General features: G+C 34.6%; 1 protein-coding gene and 1 long non-coding RNA gene across 2 annotated transcripts; one reads left to right on the top strand and one right to left on the bottom strand.

Moving 5' to 3' along the window:
• Positions 1-1189: 1189 nt before the first annotated feature.
• Positions 1190-4105, bottom strand: LOC110464360. The gene is made up of 3 exons (XR_002464491.1): positions 4002-4105; positions 2867-2957; positions 1190-1442 (listed from the first exon to the last, which is right to left on the bottom strand). It is a non-coding gene; the product is annotated as an uncharacterized LOC110464360 (long non-coding RNA).
• A 2534-nt stretch (positions 4106-6639) lies between these two features.
• LOC110464338 lies at positions 6640-12274 on the top strand. Its single transcript, XM_021519517.1, has 3 exons — positions 6640-6733; positions 9326-9802; positions 10809-12274. Exons 2-3 carry the CDS (start codon positions 9328-9330, stop codon positions 12272-12274), a joined length of 1941 nt encoding a protein of 646 aa, XP_021375192.1. The 5' UTR covers positions 6640-6733; positions 9326-9327.
• The last annotated feature ends 14077 nt before the right edge of the window (positions 12275-26351 follow it).

Below are 26351 nucleotides of genomic sequence, written 5' to 3'. Positions count from 1 at the left end.
GATATGCGGGAAATATGCGAGCCGCGCCCGGAGCGCACTTCAAACTGATATTTTAGAAACAAATCGTCACTTTCACACACATGTCGCACATGGATCGACAGATCTATTCTTTATGCACTAGGTGGTATCAATAGCATGTTTCAAAGATCATTACGAAAAGTATTTTCCAACGTTTTCTAAACCAACCCATGTTTTAATGGAAATTAGGGCATGAGCAATGTCATATGATGTGACGAGATCTCGCGTTACCGAAGGTATTTCCCAACGTTATGACGTACGCCGGCGAGATTTTAGTCACGTTGCATTGGAAGGCGAGGCTATAAAAAACTAGAGTAAAACAGAGTAAGTTTGAAATATATGTTTTTAGTGATTGTATTGGTTGTTTGAGGCATGTAATTTATGTGCATCTTGTGCATAAAGAATTGATATTTCGATCCATGTGCGACATGTGTGTGAAGGTGACGATTTGTTTCTAAAATATCAGTTTGAAGTGCGCTCAGGGCGCGGGTCGCATATTTCCCGTTTATTATAGAGGGTTGGAGTTCTGACGTTAATCGACGACAGACCGATATTAAAAAAGTCGATAAAACGTCAGAATAAACCGGACTAGGTGGGACAGGGATCCTTAACGTAGAAAAATGTTTGTACTTGGACTCAACGTTTGGAAAACTTGCTGATCGAGTTATTATTTTATGATGAATTGTGGCATGCCACGGTTTATTGAAGAGATTATGCTGATGTCAAGATCAATTTTGCATGGATATAGAATCAGGAAAAAAACCATATCCAGCTTTCCAACTATGATTAAGAGTTTTTTGTGTTTCTTATTGAAAAGTGATTTCTGTAGAACGAAAGTTATGTTGGATTCATTTCTAGACTTCGAGAGCACTCATCTTTTCTACATTTACTTTTTTTTCAGCAGGTGATCAAGTAAATCATTAATATTGGTCATAATACTCCATACACACCATATGAGAGTTCCACACATATATACTGTTCTAAATGTGCAAGCCCCTGTGGCCTATTGACTCTGTAAGACTGCACCAACCAACTAGAATGGGTTGAAGTCCGAATAAAAATAAATCCAGTCATTAACTTCATTATTTTTTTTCCGGACGTACATTATAAAGTTCTATAGCACAATGACATCTTACGTTCATAAATAAATACATTTTTTATTTAACTTGATTCGTATTTATTATTAAAATTTGCGGATTAAATAGCATCCGGATATAATGCACTCCGATATTGGTTCCACAATTACAGGCACTCCTGGCAGCATTGACCTGGTGGGACGTACCGGTCAACTACGTCACACATCAGGCTAGGACACATGACGTACGTACACGTGATTGTACCGGAAGTACATTTACAACCGTCACATTTGTCCCCTTCGATATCCGCCCCATCCGGATAACGAACACCATCTTGGATACACTCTCCTGAAAAAGAAAATAATAATAATAAAAAAGTGTGTATGTAATGGAACTAATTTCATAGGATAATTTTGATTTCCGAAAAAGTCTTGAATATCGTCTATTTATCGGATTATCCAAACTTGTTTTATCAGAGATTTAAAAAAAATGAAGGTACTACAACCCGATTTTTTTTTTCAAACGCCAACTTGTCAAACTAACGACTGATAAACTAACGAGAGTTACCCGCCTATCTAAACCCACCAGACTTACCCACGTGTCTGGACTAACGATATTTACCCACATGTTGAAATAACGAAAATTACCTACGTGCTGAACAAACGAGATTTGCCCACGTGTTGAACTAACGATAGTTACCCACGTGTTTAACTAACGAGAAGTACCCACGTGTTTAACTAACGAGAGTTACCCACGTGTCTGAACTAACGAGATTAACCCATTTGCCTTGACTAACTAGAGTTACCCACGTGTCTAAAAGTAAAGAGCGTTACCCATGTGTCTGTACTAACGAGAGTTACCCATGTGTCTGTACTAACGAGAGTTACCCACGTGTCTGTACTAACGAGAGTTACCCACGTGTCTGAACTAAAGAGAGTTACCCATGTGTCTGAACTAACGAGAGTTACCCACATGTCTGTACTAACGAGAGTTACCCACGTGTCTGTACTAACGAGAGTTACCCACCTGTCTGTACTAACGAGAGTTACCCACATGTCTGTACTAACGAGAGTTACCCACATGTCTGTACTAACGAGAGTTACCCAGGTGTCTGTACTAACGAGAGTTACCCATGTGTCTGTACTAACGAGAGTTACCCATGTGTCTGTACTAACGAGAGTTACCCACTTGTCTGTACTAACGAGAGTTACCCACCTGTCTGAACCAATGCGGATCTTCGTCGTTAACATATATACCTTCCGTTTGTGTATTGCAACACTGTATAAGTATGATTAATGGAACAATTATATTGTAAATATGAAACCGTAAATCATCTGTTCAAATGTATTACCTGTATATCAATACACCTGCAGTGTATACATATGTATATAACTTGGATTCAGTACTTATGCAAACCAGCAGTTACCAGGAATATGTCGTGTGGGCATGTCGGCAATGTACCAGGGCAAATGATATAACCCAAACAGTTGTTATTAATGGGATAACCATTAACATGTCTATATTGTTTTACCCTCTGGCTACATGCAAATTTCATATTTATTTGTATACAAAACATTGTAGACGCGATTCAACCGATAAACTGACTCTAATCCGACCAAAATAACCAATCCTTCTTAACGTCGGTAAAGACATATTGAACAATAGAATGAACTGGTTTTTGGTTATCAGGTTTAGATTCTCGTGGCACGGAAATTGCGGGATTTTTTTCTTTCTTTTTTTTCGGAAGGATTCAGTTAGCTGTTTCGACTCACCATTGCTAGCTCGCAGTAGAGACACTCCATCAGTTCTGGTGACGTAACAGGAAAACAACGTCACAAGAAGCACTACTGCCGACAGCTTCATCTGGAAGTGAAAAGTCAAATTAGCTTTTTATTAATCAAATACCCAAAACAAATTTGCACGTGCTACGGTGGCTGATTTGCGTCATTTCATTGTTTTGTCCTTTTTTGTCCCGAAAAGACAACAAGCATAAGTTCTCGTTCTTTCCTCTTTAACCCTGAAAAGACGAGATTGAAGACGAAAATACGAGAATAAAAGTTACGAAATGGCATAAAGATGAGACAAATAGAATTAAAAACAATGAAATTAGCCACCGTATGAGTCTACGCTTAGTCATTCTACTCTTGCAAAAAAAATCTCAAAAGAATTTCTTCAATATAAATATCATACATTACATTTATTGGTAATATATTTTTTATATACATTTTAAATTTGTGGAGGTTTACTAGTTTTTAAAAGCAATATTCTGATGCGGAAGCAGTATTTGATATAAATGTAACATTATATCCGAACGAGAGTTGGCCGAGAGTTGGATATAATGCGTGAACATTCACTCAAAATTAGCCGTTCAATACTGCTTAACTTGGCGATCAATGAACTTCGTGCCTAATGATCTCTGTCTCGTTGCAAACAAAACACTCGAGAAGTTGCGCTGTAGTTTTTTCCTACATAAGTGAACTGTTGCCGCCCCTTAATTTCTTTTTTTCCATATCAGTACGTAACTCGTACAGCAGATAGAGCGACAGGATAGTGATCAGAGGTCCAGGGTTCGAATCCTGGTCTAGTCCCGTTGCATTTTATTTTGTACCATCAGAACACTGTTGTTTATTTTTTTGTTTATTTCATTTTTATCATTACATCATAAGTATTTTGCAAGTATGATTTTCTTTTCATTAATGATTTAACAAAGCTGTAGTTATACGTGAAATGAGGATTCTGAGGAATGGTTACAGTTTTTGTCAGTGTTATGGAAATCAATTGTCTGAATAAATGTCTTCTAAAACTGTCTACAACGTTATCTTTCTATTATCTTTTAGTGATAAACGCATATATTATTTATCGTAAATAACAATGTAAGTACAGATGTATTATAGAAATATAACTTACCTTTGCGTGGAATTTAGTTCCAAGTAGCTTGAAATATTTTCGGAATGTTTATACCGTTAACGGTTCGAATTTTATATATACCTGAGCGAACGGTCAGCTGTTGACCAATACTGTTCACGGTGACGATACTATCCACGTGTCCAGCTTATCTAATTATCCCTATTTATATTAAATAACAGCTGGCCATGACAATTAGATGAGGAACTGCGTCCATGACAATAAATACGAAACCGTGCACTATCACAATGATGACATTTTTACAATTTCCATTATAATTTACTCCATTACCATTGTGGCACCTATTATTACTGACCCGCGATAATTAATAATTGCGCTCACTCGCGTAGTTCCGTGTTTACAGTAATCTGCAAAAAATATTAAAACACGTTTTTAAGCACAATTAGAGTTTCAAGAACCAGGACAGTATATACTTCACTATACGTCCATGCAAGAACATAATGTTTTTTTACATGAATTCTTCATAAAACAAAATTGAAGATTTCAAGTAAGCTAATGATTTATAACAAGAGGCCCAATGTGCCTCAATATCTCACCTTGAAGTCTATCTTCTTTTTATGTTCTGTTGAATATCGTACGTTTGTCAAAGTGTACCAGAAATATAAGCTATAACAATGACTGAATACGCAGGATTGGACAAGACACCAAGGACATAGATTTCATTCGTTTCTTCAGCCTAAACAGTTTTATATATGTGATTATAGGATGGAAATCCTAAATATTTCTAGTTCAAATTTTCTTACACAGCAGTGTTCATGTATATGCCTTTACGGTAGAGATCCATGTTTTCATGTGATATACTATGGAGTATGCCCCCATTGGTGGGGCTGGACCTCTGAGCCAATCCTAGTAGCATTAGTGTTTTCATTTGTTGATGTCTAGAAATTGTATATATGGTTGTAGGTTGTGAATCTCAAATGTTTCCATGAGGTACACCATGGAGTTAGTCCCCATGGGTGGGGCTGGACCTCTGAGCCAATCCTAGTAGCATTAGTGTATTCGTCTATTTATGTCTTTAATCTGTATATATGGTTATAGGTGGTGAATCTCAAATGTTTTCATGTTATGGCTCAGGGAGTTAGGTAAGGCAGTAAGTACGACCAATATCGGTCGGTAGGGTGATCAACCAAAAATGGAAATATGGAAACGGTAAAACTTCCGACCAAAGGACTTGTGCTTAAACCTAGCTACCAGTTCACGAGACGTGCGTAAATTTACGGGTAACGTAATTCATACGTATGTTTCTTGGCATGGTTATTAACAACCGAGGTCATTTAAGAATGTTTTTCATGTGGGAATAATGATGATGATTGTTAATGTATTTGTTTATATAACGTACATTATATACAGGTTTCTCTTTTCCACAGGATGATCATTTTATACAGATTTCTCACTTTCAATGCAGGTCTCTTTTCGTCATTAGATGTCGTTGTAGATATTTTTTTCTGTTTTCCGTAAGATGATATTGTATACAGGTTTCTGTTTTCCATATCTTTGTATACATGTTTTATTGTATATAGGTTTCTGTTTTTCATACAGTATCATTGTATACATGTTTCTGTTTTTCATATCATTGTATACAAGTTTCTTTTTTTCATATCATTGTATACAGATTTCTATTTTTCATATCATTGTCATTTAATACATATTTCGGTTTATCATTTGATTGTCAGTGTTTACAGGTTTATGTTTTTCATTAGACGTTCTTGTATACAGGTTTCTTGTTTCCATAATATGTCATGGTATGCAGGTTTCTATTTTTCATTAATTGTCATTTTATTCAGGTTTCTGTTTTCCATATCATTGCATACATGTTTCATTGTAAAAAAGTTTCTGTTTTTCATACAGTATCATTGTATACAGGTTTCCGTTATCATTTATATGTCATTTTATACAGGTTTCTGTTTATCATTTGATTGTCAGTGTTTACAGGTTTATGTTTTTTATTAGACGTTCTTGTATACGGGTTTCTTTTTCCATAATATGTCATGGTATACAGGTTTCTGTTAATCATTTAACTGTCATTGTATACAGGTTTCTGTTAATCATTCAATTGTTATTTTATACAGGTTTCTGTTAATTATTTAGTTGTCATTGTATACATGTTTCTGTTAATCATTCAATTGTCATTTTATACATGTTTCTGTTCATCATTTAATTGTCATTGTATACAGGTTTCTGTCAATCATTTCATTGTCATTTTATACATGTTTCTGCTAATCATTTAATTGTCATTGTATACAGGTTTCTGTTAATCATTTAGATTTTCATTGTATACAGATTTCTGTTAATCATTTCATTGTCATTTTATACATGTTTCTGTTAACCATTTAACTGTCATTGTATACAGGTTTCTGTTAGTCATTTAACTGTCATTGTATACAGGTTTCTGTTAGTCATTTAACTGTCATTGTATACAGGTTTCTGTTAATCATTTAATTGTCATTGCATACAGGTTTCTGTTTTCATTAGATGTCACTGTATACAGGTTTCTGTTACGCTGTGGCAGTTACCCGTCATTCTCGCTGTATTTATTTAAAGATATGGAGGAAAACCTTCATTTCATACGACTTATTTTTAGAAATCCTATAAATAACTATATTAGAATTCCCAACAGGAAGGTTAATCCTGCTCATACCTAGCTACAGGCGATCTACTGTTTGTTAAAAGACATTGGAAAGAACTCTTCATCAATATGAAACTTTAAAAAACAGGTAGGACAAGTTGTGTTTTGGGTTACGTTTTAGATAAATCGAATGTATGTCAAAAGATAGTGTCACCCACAGGGGTACGAACCTACAAATATTATTGATTTTGTTATACTTTCAGTTACTCAATATGCATATGTAAGCACGTATTACTATGTTATTGACTTAGTTCGATTTTCAGGCACTGGATCACGTAGTGTTTGTGTATTATACGTGTCTCTATTCTGTAAATACGCCATATCCTACGGAACCTTGAACCAAGGGATACAACTCTTTCATGAATGTTGAAAAGTCTTTATATTTTAATATAAGCGCAGAACCAAGATCCTTTTGACTAGCAATGTTGAATGTGTAAAAATACATCTTACTGGTGCAAAAAAACATAAAACGTAAAAGTTTCAAGACATCTTACACCTGTATAACTAATAAAATATGTAACTGACACCTGCATTACAGGTAAAATATGTTACTAACACCTGTATTCAAAAAAGCATATTATTTCTAATCTCACCTATACTCCAAGTAACATCTGTTACTGATACATGTATTGTCGGTTACATCTGTGACTGCCATCTGTATTAAAAGTTACAACTGTTACTGACACTTGTATTTAAAGTAACATCTGTAGCTGACACCTGTACTGAAAGTAACATCTGTTAATTACACCTGTATTTAAAATAGCATTTGTTTTTCTGACACCTGTACTTAAAGTAACACCTGTTACAGACACCTGTATTTAAAGTAACATCTGTTAATTACACCTGTATTTAAAATAGCATGTGTTTTTCTGACACCTGTACTTAAAGTAACACCTGTTACTGACACTTGTATTTAAAGTAACATCTGTAGCTGACACCTGTACTTAAAGTAACATATGTTACTGACACGTGTTTTTAAACTTACATCTGTTACTGACACCTGTACTGAAAGTAACACATGTTACTGACACTGTATTTAAAGTAACATCTGATACTGACACCTGTATTTAAAGTAACATCTGTTAATTACACCTGTATTTAAAATAGCATTTGTTTTTCTGACACCTGTACTTAAAGTAACACCTGTTACTGACACTTGTATTTAAAGTAACATCTGTAGCTGACACATGTATTTGAAGTAACATATGTTACTGACACGTGTTTTTAAACTTACATCTGTTACTGACACCTGTACTGAAAGTAACACATGTTACTGACACTGTATTTAAAGTAACATCTGATACTGACACATGTATTTAAATTAACGTCTGTTAATTACACCTGTATTTAAAGTAGCATTTGTTTCTGACACCTGTACTTAAAGTAACACCTGTTACTGACACTGTATTTTAAGTAGCATATTTAACTTATACCTGTATTTAAAGTAACATCTGATACTGACACTTGTACTTAAAGTAACATTTGTTACTGACACCTTTTTTCAAAGTAACGTCTGTTACTGACACATGTTTTTAAAGTAATATATGTTGCTCATAGCGGTATGAAAAGTTACATCTGTAACTGACACGTGTATTTAAAGTAACATCTGTAACTGACGCCTGTATTTAAAGTAACATCTGTAACTGACGCCTGTATTTAAAGTAACATCTGTTACTAAAACCTGTATTGAAAGTAACATATGTAGCTGCCACGTGTGTTTAGCCTACCATCTATTACTGAAAAGTGTTATTTAAAATAGTATCTGTTATGACATCTAGTAAAGAACATGTAACATCTAATACTGCCACATGTATTTAAAGTTATATCTGTTACTAACACTGTTTAAAGTAACAGCAGTTACCGTGGAAAGTATTTAACATGACATGTAACTGACACCTGTATCTCAAGTAGCAACTGTTACTGATACCTGTATTGAAAGTAACATATGTTACTAATACCTGTATTCAAAGGAACATCTGCTTATAAAATCTTAATTTAAAGTAGCATTTGTTTCTGACACCTGTATTAAAAGTAGCATCTAATACTGACACATGTATTTAAAGTCATATCTGTTGCTAACACTGTTTAAAGTAACAGAAATTACTGACGAGTGTATTTAAGGTAACATGTAACTGATACCTGTATTTAAAGTAAAATATGTTAATAACGCCGGTATTTAAATTAGCATGTGTTACTAACACCTGTCTTGAAAGTAACATCTGTAAATGACACCTGTAATTAAAGTAGCAGTTTTTTTACTGACACCTGTATTTGAAGTAACATCTATTAATGTCACCTGTATCTAAAGTAGCATTTTTGTTTACTGACATCTGTATTTAAGGTAAAAATTGTTACTTACACCTGTATGTATGGTAAAATATGTTGTGTCCAGGTGAAAATTAATCTGTAATTGACACTTGCATTACTGGTTGAATAGGTTACTAGCATACTGTATACTGGGCAATTTTCGCTGCAGTTTCATTTTAGTTTTTATCGCCGTCCCTAATGAGGGCGAATTTATTATCACTACATCCAATATACTGTACATATAAGTAAACAGCATAATAAAAATAGTAATTAAATGTAAAGGACTAAATTAACACTGGGCGAAAATGGATTTATGGGCGAAGGGCGAAATTTTCCGGTATATGTATATCACGGATGTCATTATTTATTACAGGTATGAGGAAGAAAACGAAGCCAAAAATATATGAAGGGTCACACTACGATTCCACTAAAGAACCAGCTGACCAATCAAATACTGGTCAAGCTTTTCAGGCCATATCTGATCAGGCTGATCCCACTTCCGGTCAGTCAATGTCTGGTCAGAACTCAGAATGCCATCCATCTACTTTACAGTTGTCTACTCAGATGATCGTAGATCAGCTGATGACCGAACAGGAAATGATCAATTCACCAAGCTTTGTTCAGTCCCCAGTAGATCTGCCATTAACTGATCGGATCAACCCATCCATATCTGATCAGTCAAACAGAAAAAGGAAGATCTCGTCAGCAGCCGGTTCCGCAGAACAGGAAAGACAAAATGGAAAAGAGGCCAGGACAGCATCCTCCATGCATCCAAGTGGATCCTCATCATCACATAGTGAAGGAAATGTACCAATATCCAGTAATAACGAGCCAACACCACAAAGTAAAGGTACGAGTACACTGTAAAGGCAGGTCAGTTTTGCATGATTTATGAAATTTATTTCTTCGTGTTTTTACAGGGTTACCTTCTGTTATCTAGAGATGTGACATTATCTTTGATTATAACTCTAGTGTAAATGCTGTAATCTGATTGGTGGAGACAAATTGTTCATTCCAAACTGTCAAAGATTTAATATTGAGTCAATGGAAAGGCGCTTCCAAACGCCCTAGCAAAGAGTGGCAGTGGATATGTGACAGTGCAAAATAGTGAAAACACAAAGAAGATGCGTGTTCGGTTCAATTAGCCACCATGTTTTTTTCGGTATAATAAAATAAATTTGCCTCGGGTGACAGTAATACGTATTCTCAGGGCACTGTCACAATCTAATGAATGTATGGTTTATAAAATATTGGCGTCGATGTCAAAATTTAAACATTCCCCTGATGTTCAGTAAAAGAACCATCATAACCGGTATATATACTACTTAACTGATTTCATTTTATTTATATACATACATGTATCACAGGTACCTAACTTAGAACTGATTTCAACGTTCAGTACACGAGTTACAAAGCATCCAATCTTTTACAGAATCTTACTTGCCAGCTTCTCGACCGTTTGAGAGCCTATTTATATGCTTGGTATTATCGATACCGTTATGGTAGTATTGCAGTTAATATAACAGATATTCATTATTTTTTCGATCAAGTGCATGACCCCTTGAATTAGCAAATATATCATCCCAGCGAAAATAACCGGCTTAATTATACATTTGCCATTAAATAGTGGAATTGATCATATAGCTAGGTTGTCACCTACTAATAATTAATACTTCCGGGTGTTAAATTCTAGACAGATTTGGCAGTTATGGTCTTATTTTTCATTCACGTTACAAAAAAGGATTATTAATTAACATACTAGAATATCTCTTGAGATGGGGTTGTGGGTGGTATAAGTGGTTAAGACTTGTAAAATGAACAATTCTATGTAATTTGATACTGTTGATCTTTTTCAGGTACGAATGGTGCACCGCAAACAATCCCACCCACCATTGCCAGTAAACGTGAACATTTGAACTTAGCCATAAGTTCGGAAGAACAAGAGCACGATGTACGCAAGCATGATATAGGCCTTCGAGGAGTGATGATTAAGGATAAAGTGGATATGGTAGTGGCGCATAAGCGGGAAAGGAGTGAGCGTCTGACAAACGAAAACATTCAAATATTGATGGGAAAACAAGAAAGCCTTGATAAGGTTAACAATGTTACTACCAACAATGATGCGCAGTACCTCCCTACCCTGAAACAAGTGTCCTATAAACCAGAACCTATCGGCAAACTGGATGTTGTCCCGTTGTTTGGAAACTTAAATGATGGTACTTCCCCTCCGACTCAAGATTGTTCCACATACGGTATTGGGAAGGGGTTTAAATCCTTAGATATGCCCCGTCAATCTGAAGGTCAACCAACGTATGGAATCGGTAAGGGGTCTAAATCTTTAGAAATGACCCATCAATCTGAACCAAATATAAGTGCTTCTCAAAATCTACCGTCAGTAGCCAATTCAGCTGATATACAAAGTGACAGTGATTACCTTGGATTGTATCTACCTGACAAAGCACTTGAAAAACATATACTTGATTTGTATTTAGAGACTGATGAACTTCCAACATCTCCCAAATCAATGACTGATGAACAAATATATCCCCCATCAAACATTTCAGATTCCTCTTTGACAGTTAGCAATAACACCCTGAACGTGACACCATCTGCTATCGGCAGAAATGAACAAGAACCATCAAATGTATCTGTCATTGCTGCATTTCAGTTTCCATTTAACAGCACTTGTTTTGAGATGTGTCCACATACAACACAGAAACAATGCTGGATGCTCTGTGACAACGACACAGTAATTAGACTTGTTGATAAAGATGGAAGAGTAATCAAACCAATTGACAGAAATTTCAGTCCTACTTGTATCACAATGATAGGAACTAACACACTTTTAGTTGGTAATCGTAACAAATGGATCAGCCAGATCGTACTACCTGACAATACTATGTCTACAGCATTCGTTACACCATTAGTGCCGATGGGTATTTGTGTCACCCCTACAGGGGAACTTCTGGTGACCATGTCAGATACAGATGTTCTAGCCATCGAGCCTCAGCCAAGTTCTGTTATAAAGTACACCACCACAGGACGGGAGATAAAGAGGTCCCCGATGTGTGACCAGTTTGGTGACAGACTGTTTGTGTGGCCAATCAAGGTGAGTGTAAACCATGGAGGTGACAGAGTGGCTGTTGTCAATATCACCGATCAGAGTCAACATCGCTCACATCTTGTTATGTTGGACGGCAATCTTGACCTTGTTGCCCGATACACAGACCATAGACAGTCAATACCTAGGGACACAAAATCCAATGTAGCATCAGAGACGTTTTTCATTTCTGATGTTCAATTTGACAAATGTAACAAATGAGTCCTGATGAGTTGTCAGAGTGATATGCAAAATGCACCTTTCTTATTGAATGTAGATTTGGACGGAGACGTGTGGATATCTTTCGTAAAGAATTTTGTGAAAATAATAACGTACCAATAACATCAACCGGGACCGTTGTTGTGAAAATACAGAGATATCGACACATCTGAACAAGTTCACTCCATATCCACGGAGTAGGGGACAGGACCATAACATTATTTAGTTACTGAACATTGATTCTTTTTGTCATTTTTGTCATTGTCTTTTATTGTATAACTTATCTGTCATATCAGTTAAATTAATGTATGCCTCAGAATATCACTGCAGATTTGTTTCCATTCAAATCAATTTATATATGTCCACTGCTCAAGGTAAGTACACTGATGTTTTTTAGAGGACGTACAAGTAACTCCCAGCATACGCTAATTCGTGGTTATTATATCAGAAATTGAGGTTTGCTGATGAAGTATGACTTTCAGAATTGTTCACTATTTTTAATTAACACTGTATGAATATTGACTGATAGTAGGTTGTACCAACTGTATATTTGTTATGTGGCTCTCTTAGTAATAATTGTATACATTTTTATGTATGTGATTTCCGTCGCCTTTTAGTTTTGCGCTAAAGGAAATTTCCCTTTGGTTCAACAGTGGACTTAGAACCTGGAGATCGCTGGATCGATCGCCGGTGAAAACACATGTTACGCTCTTTTTGTTACATATGGTGATATTGTCCGTGGCCCTCCCTATGGTGGCAGGGAGTTAGAACCCTGAATTGTTGAGGATGAGCCCTTTTAAAAGGTGGGATTAGTGTGAAAGGTTTTTATTGTATCATTAAAGTCACCTTCTAGCTTCCTGCTCGGGATAATTTCCCTTTATATCTTACCCTGGACAGAAGTATTAACACTTTTCCCGATGTGACCCTAGTGTTGAAACGGGGGAATTCCTCTATTCAAAATAATTGTATGACGTCACGTCAACCATGCATCAACTTAACGTCAACGATGTATTTATTCTGTAACGTTAACATTACATTATGTATATGATACATATTGGGTGAACAGGGTCAAAGAAAAAGAATAATTCACCCCCTTGAGGTGAGATTGGGAGTCTCAACCGTCGAGGGAAGATTCTGAAGTTGCAAATCACTCGGCAAAGCCTCGTGTTTGGCAACTTGATAATCTTCCCCTTATAGGGGATGGGAGATTCTATTAATCTCTATCGGTACAGCGGGGCCCTGGGAACCTGGTGATCGCTGGTTCCATTCCTGATGGAAGTAACCTACTGTTTTGATCAGTAGCATGCTTGGATAGATTAGTGTGAAGTTTCATTTAGTCTGAAACATTCTGAAGCCAAGGATACTCAGTAAATGGAAACATATGCAAAAGTACTTTTATCAAGAATATTTTCCGATATTTTCCTTACAACATAACCTAACACCGTACGTTTTACTCTCTGCCATACGCATGAGGTCAAAAGTACAGACACAACTTATGTACATTAGACATACTTCACGGACATTTTATATGTTGTGAAAACTTATTAAAATGATTTGTAAAATTTTAAATATATCAAGTTACGACCCAAGGGAGATAACTCTGTTACTCTTGTAGGCGAGAGCTTGACTTTTCACAGATATATTATGTAAAGCATATAGTTGATCCATTTATAAATATTTTTATGTAGTTGGGGAATGGTTTCTATTTAACTAAGGTCTCGAGAAACCTTGTCTCCAAATTCTATATGAAACTTACAATTAATCAGGTTTAATTTCAAACAAAATATTTAATTCTACTAGAATCTACATATTAAATTTAAAAATGTGAATGAGTTTCTCTAGTAGATATTATTTAGCCTTTCAAAACATTGTCGACGTGTCAGAATATGTATCAACCAGTTACCTATTATATGTGTAAGAAATTAATGGAAATTGTCAAAAAAATGTTCGTTAACATTTTGCCCCTGATGTGAACATTATCAAATATAATAAAACCGTCATATATATCTAACATTGACGTAAACAACCATTTTGACGTCACACAAAAGAATGAGATGACGTCAAGAATTAACGATGAAATGCCAATATGGCAGCGATTTTCTTTGTATTTTGGGTAAACGTGGGGCGGACAAAACATATAATTTCTAATACTTATGTCAATCATAAATGTATGAAAGAAATAATTTCAAAACAATTTTCATTCTTTTCGACATTTGCGGTATTCGTTGAATTTACCGTATATACAGTATATATATATATATATATATATACAATGTATATACACAATGTATATACAAAATGTGTTTGAATTTACAGTATACATGTTTATATATACAAAATGTGTTTGAATTTACAGTATACATGTATATATATACAAAATGTGTTTGAATTTACAGTATATATATATACAAAATGTGTTTGAATTTCTTTTCGTTGGTAGCGTAGTTCTTAAATTGTACTAAAATGTATAGTGTAACAAGTCGCACGTGCATTTATCGCGTGCTAGCACTCGACCATCCTCGATATCCAGGGGTTACGCTCACTTGAGCTCTCTGCAACCCTGAAGTATGTCATAGCAAAATTGAAGGCTCAGTGTACACCAACTTGTGGACGAGACAAGAAGACTAGGTCGACCCTTTGATGTTCTTCAAAAGAATCTCGCGGTCACGTAACGGTAAAATTTGACAGGCTTTGGAGTCGGGTGTTGCTCCTTTGTCATATTCAAAGAACATATCAGCCTGGCGATTGGTCAGAATTTTTTACCTGATACCAATCAAACAGCTATCTCCGTGCCGTCAATTTTGCTATGACATATTCCAGGGGTGCAGAGAGCGTAAGTGAGTGTAACCCCTTGATTTTTGTCAAGTCAACTATCTGCTATGAAATTTCAGCTTACTCCCAACATTATCATATATGTTAGAATTTATAGTAATTAGAAATGTTTAAACACCAAGTAGATACATAAAATAAGCTTTTGAAATTATTGCGATACAGCGATATTTCATATTTCATTGTTCTTAACTGGGGTATACGGTGGTCTCAATATAGATCAACCGGTATCGGTATCACACTAAATGCTTATAGAACATATAGCATAAGGTACCACTGCATCAGTTTAAATCGACAAAAAACAGTCATACCCAGAGTGATTTGAAACGCAATGTGGGTCTTTGTCGTTAGGTTAAGTAAACAGTTATATATATAGGATTTTACATGCGTTTCCATTTCATATGAGATTTATGAAATGAGTATAAGAGTTTTTCAATTTAGCGAGCCTCGATAACTCTGTTACTCTTGTAATCAAAAGCTTGACTCTTCACAGATATATTATGTAAAGCATATAGTTGATCCATTTATAATTATTTTTATGTAGTTGGGGAATGGTTTCTATTATACTAAGGTATCTATGGTTTCTATTTAAATAAGGTATCGAGAAACCTTGTCTCCAAACTCTATTTGAAACTTACAATTAATCATGTTTAATTTCAAACAAAATATTAAATTCTATTAGAATCTACATATTAAATGAAATGAACTGGCGGGTTTATATATTTAAAAATGTGAATGAGTTTCTCTAGTAGATATTATAAAGCCATTCAAAACATTGTCAACGTGTCAGAATATGTATCAACCAGTTACCTATTATATGTGTAAGAAATTAATGGAAATTGTCAAAAAAAAAAATCGTTAATATTTTGCCCCTGATGTGAACATTATTAGATATAATAAAACCGTCATATATATCTAACATTGACGTAAACAACCATTTTGACGTCACACAAAACAATGAGATGACGTCAAGAATTAACGATGAAATGCCAATATGGCTGCGATTTTCTTTGTATTTTGGGTAAACGTGGGGCGGACAAAACATATCATTTTCTCATACTTATGTCAATCATAAATGTATGAAAGAAATAATTTCAAAACAATTTCCATTCTTTTCGACATTTGCGGTATTCGTTGAATTTACAGTAAACACATATATATCTACAAAATGTGTTTGAATTTACAGTATATATATATACAAAATGTGTTTGAATTTATAGTATATATATATACAAAATGTGTTTGAATTTCTTTTCGTTTGTAGCGTAGTTCTCAAATTATACTAAAATGTATAGTGTAACAAGTCGCACGTGCATTTATCGCGTGCTAGCATTCGACCATCCTCGATATCCAGGGGTTACGCTCACTTGAGCTCTCTGCAACCCTGAAGTATGACATAGCAAAATTGAAGGCTCAGTGTACACCAACTTGTGGACGAGACAAGAAGACTAGGTCGACCCTTTGATGTTCTTCAAAAGAATCTCGCGGTCACGTAACGGTAAAATTTGACAGGCTTTGAAGTCGGGTGTCGCTCCTTTGTCATATTCAAAGAACATATCAGCCTGGCGATTGGTCAGAATTTTTTACCTGAGACCAATCAAACAGCTATCTCCGTGCCGTCAATTTTGCTATGCCATATTCCAGGGGTGCAGAGAGCGTAAGTGAGTGTAACCCCTGGATATCGAGGATGGCATTCGGTGAGATCGTACACAGCAGTACGGAAGTGATTTTTGTATTGATAATAATCCTTTTTGCTTCCACATATAATGTATATTGTAGAGTCGGCAATAGGGTTTATTTTGTCAAATTATCTTGGGATTTTTTTCCTAAATTTTGACACAGTATTTGTAGACGTCATGCTTGATTATTTGTTTTATTTTCATTTGTTTTTCAGTGTGACTTTCCGGAATGTGTATTTGACAGATTGATTGACTTTAAAGTGCCTTAAGTCCTGAATTTTAATATGAATTCACAACATTATTTTGAAACACATAAATTGGAAAACTGCTGTACACGAATCTCCCATGCTACTTCTTTTTGTAGTTCAATAATTGTTGAAAATCTGTTTGGTTTTATCAGTGCTCAATACAGAATGATTAAGGTATGGATGAGGAATAATGGAGAACGTTATTGCATGTTTCCTCACGAGAATAATAGAGAACACATTACGATATTGTTTTCTAAATTGTATTGGTAGATAAGATAACACAACAAGTTAAGCTTGGATCAGATATTTAACGTCATGTTATAGTAGGGGTGTTACAATACGTCCAAAGTGTATCACAATATATCGCAATACAGAATATACTGCGTCACGTATCCCGATATATTGTCACAGGGATAAGATGTTTAATTAAAAGTGAAATTCTTGTCAAATTTTATAAAATTTAATTCATATATTACTTAGAAATGTTTAAACACCAAGCAGATACATAAAATAAGATTTTAAAAATATTGCGATACAGCGATATTTCATCTCTGAATTGTGATACGATATGATATGACTGTGTATTGCAGTATACCGGTTTTCCGATATATTGTGACCGTCCAGCGAAATACCTACAAGAAATTTTTCTAAATAAAGATAATAAAAGCTGCACTGATTGACTGCACTGCCTTTGCTTATAACTTTATATTGTGGCGTCATAATGATACAAATTTCGTGACGTCATTGTTCTTACCTGGGGTATACGGTGGTCTCAATATAGATCAACCGGTATCGGTATCACACTAAATACGTATAGTACATATAGCATAAGGTACCACTGCATCAGTTTAAATCGCCAAAAACAATAATGTCCAGAGTGATTTGAAACGCTATGTGGGTCTTCGTCGTTAGGTTAAGTAAACAATTATATATAGGATTTTACATGCGTTTCCATTTCATATGAGATTTATGAAACGAGTATAAGAGTTTTTCAATTTAGCGAGCCTCTGGCGCCGAGGCACCACTCCAGGAAGACCGGAGCGACGAAATGTCGGCAACCAGGTGGTCATAATCTGGGAGCTCCGGAGCTATTCAAAGAGTACCACAGAACGCCGGAGCATCGGAGCCCCCGGGCACCAAAACATCGGAGCGTCAGAACATCAGAGACCCGGTAGGTCAATATTTAGTATTTACGATAGCAAAACGATTCATGAGACAATCCGTGCCGGTTACCGAATGAAAGACTACAGTGGCTATGGAATCAACGGTACTTTTTATCAATCAGAACTGCAGAAAGTGGATCTAAAGGACGATGATTTGTGGAAATTGAAAAAGTCCTTAAAACAAGAGGCAAGGGACAAAACAAACAGTTGTACGTGAAATGGCTTCACTTGCCAATCAAATTTTCATCTTCGATAAATACTAGTGAAGTTGTTGATTTGTAAATAAATTGTATTCTTATTGTACAGTTTTATAGCTTTTGACTGCTAATGGTTGTTCTGTTTGTCAGATACAGTATTTGTAAATAAAATGCGTTGTACATACATTTGTGTTTTGTTCGTTTCTTTTAACTTACGTAAACACTTTTAAGAAACCTGTAATGCTATATGATATGCATGAAGAAATTGCTTGGCAGGCAACAATCAAGTCAACATTGTCATACAATAGAGTATTCATTTACTATACCAATTCTTTTAAACTCCGTTCTATAATCGACCCATAGCTAGTGAACCGTGTAGCGGGTGTGTGTAGGAGTGTAAACGTGTGTACCCATATGCGTGGGTATAGTGTACAACGCTGTTTGTCGTTCACGAGGTTTGAAAAAATCTATTCGTTTGTAGGATAATAATATATGCTATTACGAGTAATCAAAGATCCATTGTGTTTGCATCGATAATCACACTTAACGACACGCCGTTCATACAAACATGTTCATATTGTGTATCTGATACGGACCAATCTGATCTTGTATACAGATGTGCTCAAACATAAAGACAAAATATTTCTCATATATCAAATTCCCGGTACAAAATATGTCAAAAATACATTACAATATCTCATATATATATATAGAAACAATACATGTAACCATAACACATATATATTATATATTATATAATAACTAGGTATGCATTTACCTTGAAGGTACATTTCTGTCGATCTTCTTCCACCTTAACCCCGTTTTATCGGGGCTACCATAAAAGAAGTATTGTGTTTTGACATTAATATACTTCATTCATTGATGGTCTGAACTATCTGTAATAACTGTGTATTCACTGACACGATTGGTTAGCTGTCACTTGTAATGTTATGTTACCATGACACTACACCGTGTCATCTGTCGTTCTGGTAACATACAGTGGGGCAAATCATACCCATACAAATGCTGTAGTATATGACCCCAACAAACATAACAAAGAATATGAAGACATATGTACAAACTATTAGCACGATTGTCAATAAGGAGATTTAAGAAACATAAATTGACCACAGATTCTTTCAGACGACGAAAGGGTCTACGGCCCTTTACACTATACACAATACCTTATAATTGACTTATTATGAATTGTCATCATATTTCACTTCCGGTTTTGCTCCTCCCATTAAAATGGCGGCCATACAAAGAAAAAGGAGGAACAATTACCTATACGTCGGTCCTAAACTACTGCTATCTCACAGTAGAGTGACTCCATCAGTTCTGATGACGTAACAAGAAAACAACGTCACAAGAAGCACTACTGTCGACAGCTTCACCTGGGAGTGAAAAGTCAAATGTATTTTTTATTAATTTAATACCCCATAAAAGCTTTGTACGTGCAACGGTGGCTGATTTGTGTCATACTATTTTTTTGTTTTGTTTTCCCCGAAAAGATGAGAATCAACAAGCATTAGTTCTCGTTCCTTCGTCGAAATCAACCACTGTATAAGTCTACTCTTGAAATAAAAATAAAAATAATTTTGTTCAAAATTGATTTATAATATATTTATTGGTAACCTATTTTTGTATATACATTTTTTAATTTGTAAAGCTTTACTAGTTTTAAAAAGTCTATTCCGATGAGGAAGCAATATTTCATGTTACATTATATCCGAATGAGAGTTGGCCGAGAGTTAAATATAATGAGTGAACATTCACTCAACATTAGCCGTTCATTACTAATAAATAATAATAATATACAACATTTCTATAGCGCCCTATATACTTTTTAAAATTACTCTAAGGCGCTTTACAACATATGGATAATAGTAATGGTTATAATTGTGAAAACAAACAACAAAGGCTTGCAATCACTTTCATACATTTAACAAGCCATGTGCACATAATTGAACAGATAAAAGGGTGGTATTTACATGACGTCTTTGCAAAGATTCTAAAATGCAGACGTGAAGAGGTGAGTTTTTATGTCCCTCTTGAACTTGGCGAGGGTATTTTATTTCCTAATAGCAGATGGTAAGCTATTCCCCATCGTAGCCGAAACCCTACCAAAGCATCTGTTTCCGTAGGTCACAGTACGAGATTTTGGGACACACAGCAAAGATTCTGACTCCGACCGCAGCGATCTTGACGGCTGATGTAGAGTAACAAGCTCCTGTAGGTACTGAGGAGCTGTTCCATTCAGTGCCTTGTATGTGTATACCAGAATTTTGTACTGCGACCTGTATCGGTCAGGTAACCAGTGCAACAAATAAAGCGCAGGTGTGATGGGCTCTCTCTTTCGAGTACGAGTAACTAGCCGTGCTGCAGTGTTCTGGACCCTCTGCAGACGACTAGTTAGTTTGTCAGATATACCACAGAGCAGGGCGTTACAATAATCCAACCGGGAGGTAACAAGTGAATGCACCAAAATCTTGCATGCATCTGCAGTTAGAAACTGCCGAATACAGCCGATGTTCCTGAAATACTGCTTAACTTGGCGATCAATGAACTTCGTGCCGAATGATCATGGCTCGTTGTAAACAATTTTTTTTCCATACATACTTGATCAGTTACCGCCCCTTAATTCGATTTTTGCCATAGCAGTACGTAACTTATACATCGGATAGAGCGTCAAGATAATGATCAGAGGTCAAGGGTTCGAATCCTGGTCTAGCCCCGTTGCATTTTATAGAATGTACCATCAGAAAACTGTTGTATATTTCATTTTTATCTTTGCATCATAATTATTTTGCAAGCACGATTTTCTTTTCATTAATGATTCAACAAAGCTGTAGTTACGCTTGAAATAAGGATTCTGAGGAATGGTTACCGTTTTTGTCAGTGGTATGGAAATCCACTGTCTGACTTAATGTCTAAAACTGTCTACAACAACATCCTTCTTTATCTTTTAGTGATAAACGTATATATAATTGATTGTAAATAACAATGTTACTATTATAGAAATATAAATTACCTTTGTGTGGAATTTAGTTCATAATCATAAGAGATGGTCACTGTATAAATGTTTTTGTTTTCATTAGATGTGTATTGTATATAGGTTTCTGTTTTCATTAGATAACATTGTTTACATGTTTCTGTTATCATTTAATGTTCATTGTATACAGCTTTCTATTTTCATTATTTGTTTATTGTATACATGTTTCTGCTTTCATTAAATGTTCATATTATACAGGTTTCTGTTTTGATTAGATGTTCACTGTATACAGGTTTCCGGTAATAATTCGATGTCATCGTATAAATGTTCTTGTTTTCATTAGACGTGCATTGTATACAGATAAGATGTTCATTGTATACAGATTTCTGTTTTCATTAAAGGTTTATTGTACTGTACGTAGATTTGTTTTCGTCAGATATTCATGGTTTACATGTTTTTTATAAGATGATCGTTTCATTCAATGTTCTGTTGCACATCAGTGGAAATCCCAAACCAAGAGACCCATAGTTACAGCCTACAGATGGTGTAGATATGACCTATATATAGATATCAGTAGTTACCTGCCCTTCTTACTGTGTCTAATTAACGGTATGGAAAAGCCTCAATATCTCATTCCATACCACTTATTTTTAGCAACCATTCTTATAGGATAAAAAATAGCCTAATTAGAATTTCCATTCGGAAGTTCTAACGAGAAAATCTCCGTTGCTATAAACAAACATCTCATAACAGCCAAACATGGGGAAATATGTGATCTACTGTCTGTCAAAAGGGATTGAGGAATATTCTTCATCAGTATGCAACACTAAGAAACAGGTAGGTCAACAATGCCAAGGAAACTGTATCAGTGACTCTGTTTAACATGGTCACCTCATAAACAATTCATACAAACATCAAGTGGGTAGAATGTCTTCTAAATGTGCAAATGAGTTAACTAATTTGGACAGCTGAGCTATGTTCATATTTTCGACTTATTGTCGTTCAAAATAAATTGAAAAGTGTTCTTCATTAATATGAAACCTGACGACGAAAAAGATAGATTATAGACAAAAATCCTATTTATCATAAGATGAAGTTTTATATAGATATATGTGTATATTTTGGTGGTCATTATTTACAGATTTCTGTTTTTGACCTCATGCTGATTTCTGTATTCATTAGACATTCATTGCTTGCAGTTTTGAGTTTTACTTTGATGGTCATTACATCCCAGTTTGCTTTTCATTAGATTTTTAATATAAACAGGTTTCTGATTTGTATGGGATGGTCAGTGTATAAAGTTTTCGATTACAACTAACTCATATCAAGAGACACTGAGTTGCAGCCTACAGTTTGTGTAGATATGAAATATACATGTGTATATATATGATTAGTTAACTGCCTTTCTCGTTGTGTATAATTAAAGGTATGACATAGCCTAATACTACATTTCATACCACTTATTTTTAGCAATAATTCCTATGAGATAAAAATAGTTTGATGAGAATTTCCAACGGAAGGTTAACACAAGGAACCCTCCGTTGTAATAAACAAATATGTATTGACAGCAAAAGCAAAGTAAAAAAAGACGTTATCTACGGTCTGTCGAAAGGGAATGCAGAATATTCTTCATCAGTATGCAACACTAAGAAACAGGTAGGTCAACAATGCCAGCAAAACTGTATCACTGACTCTGTTTAACAGGGTTACCTCATAAAAAATTCATACAAACATCAAATGGCTAGAATGTCTTCTAAATGTGCAGATGAGTTTACTAATTTGGACGCTGATTTCTGTTTTCATTAGATATTCATTGCTGGCAGTTTTGAGTTTTTCTTTGATGACCATTACATCCCAGTTTGCTTTTCATTAGATTTTTAATATATACAGGTTTCTGATTTGTATGTGATGGTCATTGTTTACAGTTTTCGATTACAACTAATTCATATCAAGAGACCCTGAGTTGTATGCAGGTTTCTGCTTATATTAGATGTGCATTATATGCCGGTGTCTGTTTTCATTAGAAATTCATTGTTTACAGGTTTCTGTTTTCATTAGATGTGTATTGTATATATGTTTCTGTTTTCATTAAATGTTCATAGTATGCAGATTTCTATTTTTATTAGATGTTCACTGTATACAGGTTTCTGTTTATCATTAGATGTCCAATATGTGCCGGTGTTTGTTTTCATTTGATATTCATTCTATACAGCTTTCTGTTTTTATTATTTGTTTATTTTATACATTTTTCTGTTTTCATTAAATGTTCATAGTATACAGGTTTCTGTTTTTATTAGATGTTAAATGTATACAGGTTTCTGGTAATCATTCGATGGCATTGTATTAATGTTCGTGTTTTCATTAGACGTGCATTGTATACCGATAAGATGTTCATTGTATACAGATTTCTGTTTTCATTAAAGGTTTATTGTACTGTACGTAAATTTGTTTTCGTCAGATATTCATGGTTTACATGTTTTTTATAAGATGATCGTTTCATTCAATGTTCTGTTGCACATCAGTGGAAATTCCAAACCAAGAGACCCATAGTTACAACCTACAGATTGTGTAGATATGACCTATATATAGATATCAGTAGTTACCTGCCCTTCTTACTGTGTCTAATTAACGGTATGGAAAAGCCTCAATATTACATTTCATACCACCTATTTTTAGCAACCATTCTCATAGGATAAATATAGCCTAATTAGAATTTCCAACCGGAAGTTAAAACGAGAAAATCTCCGTTGCTATAAACAAACATCTCATAACAGCCAAACATGGGGAACTATGTGATCTACTGTCTGTCAAAAGGGATTTAGGAATATTCTTCATCAGTATGCAACACTAAGAAACAGGTAGGTCAACAATTCCAGGGAAACTGTATCAGTGACTCTGTTTAACAGGGTCACCTCATAAACAATTCCTACAAACATCAAGTGGGTAGAATGTCTTATAAATGTGCAGAGTTTACTAATTTGGACAGCTGAGCTATGTTCATATTTTCGACTTATTGTCATTCAAAATGAATTGAAAAGTGTTCTTCATTAATATGAAACCTGAGGACGAAAAAGATAGATTATAGACAAAAATCCTATTTATCATAATATGAAATTTTATATAGGTATATGTGGGGGGTTTTGGTGGTCATTATTTACAGATTTCTGTTTTCGATCTGATGCTGATTTCTGTTCTCATTAGATATTCATTGCTTGCAGTTTTGAGTTTTACTTTGATGGTCATTACATCCCAGTTTGCTTTTCATTAGATTTTTAATATATACAGGTTTCTGATTTGTATGGGATGGTCATTGTATACAGTTTTCGATTACAACTAATTCATATCAAGAGGCCCTTAGTTGCAGCCTACAATTTATGTAGATATGATATATACATGTGTATATATATGATTAGTTACCTGCCCTTCTCATTGTGTATAATTAAAGGGGATCTACCCCGAACACCAACTCTGCTTAAAATCACATGTTTACATAGGTGGTCAGTTGTGATGATAGTTAGTTATAGTCTATAGCAGAAATGGTGTACAGGTAAATTGCACAGGTAAATCAACTTCTAATCAGATAATCAATAACTGCAAATAATTGTAAAATATTAATCAATATTTAGAACAGTTTTCAGACATAAAAATGGTCTGTAGACAAGGGGATCCGGTATCATCTCACTTATTTCTTTTGGTAGTTGAAATATTAGATATCATGGTAAAAAATGATAAAAAAAACCTTTAGGGCATAAACATAAATAACAAAGAACACGGGCACTCACGGAGAATAACTTATCATTGCAAAAATGAATCACCTGTTTATATCTCTCCCTACTCAAATTAAAGACATAATTCAATCATTGAACAAAAAAAAAAAAAGCTCAACAATTGTTCAAGACTATAGTGATGGTGGACTCAAAATTATTTATTTGGAAAACTTTATATATGGACTTAAAACTACCATTCAATCGGTCACTTTCAGGCTTCTTTCAAGAATACTTCCACTTAATCATTATTTGAAAATAATTGGAATCCAACAATGTGATTTATGTAATTTATGCCAAGAAAGCAAACAAACTATAGAACATCATTTTTAACAGTGTCAAATAACAAATAAGTTCTGGCAAGACATACGTAGATGGATATATTTAAAAACTGACCAAACGTTCGAAATAAAGGATGATATTATACTTTTTGGCAAAACTTCTGAATTCCAAAAATCCATTCCAATTAAAATCATCATGATTCATGCAAAAATCTTCATCTACTTTAGCTCCAGAAAGGTTTACTGTTTATATTCATGTTTAATAATGGCTATCTGTAATTGCTGTATTAAATGTGTATTACTGTTATATGTAGGAATAGAAACAGTATTTTATTGCTGACATTAGTATCAATGTGGCTTAAATTAAGGAATTTTGTTTTTCATATAATGTAATGTTATTTTCTTTTTCTTATAATGTAAAAAATATTATTTAATGATTATTTTCTATTACTTAGTTCTGTGTTAAATGTGTATTACAGTTATATGTAGGAAATAAAAACTTTTTATCCATTTTATTATTGACTTTAGAATCATATCTACANAATCAAAAAATAAAAACCAAGTCTCAACAGGCCAAAGTAAAATTTTGTGCTAGTTTTTCCACCAATCTTGTGTACATTGCGACGTCACGTTATTATTTTAGTGTGATGACGTCACGATGTTGTCCTTTTGAAATAAACCTGAAGATCCCTGTGAAGGGTGAAAGCAGCGATAGGTCAAGAAAAATACCACCAATATTAATACTGTATCAGACACAATGTAAAGCAATGTCACCTCGTAAACATTTCATCCAGACACGAAGTAATAACTATATTTGATGACTTTTTTAAAGGCTTAATTCCTATAAATATCGTTTTAGTAATTCCCAACACGAAGTTTAATAATTTCAACATAGTATCACCTACCCTGTGTATTATTTGGACAGCT

This window comes from Mizuhopecten yessoensis, unplaced genomic scaffold (genome assembly GCF_002113885.1).
Source record: "Mizuhopecten yessoensis strain PY_sf001 unplaced genomic scaffold, ASM211388v2 scaffold10985, whole genome shotgun sequence".
NCBI classification, from domain to species: domain Eukaryota; kingdom Metazoa; phylum Mollusca; class Bivalvia; order Pectinida; family Pectinidae; genus Mizuhopecten; species Mizuhopecten yessoensis.
Note: the sequence above shows the minus strand (reverse complement) of the source record. Positions and strands in the feature narration are given on the sequence as shown.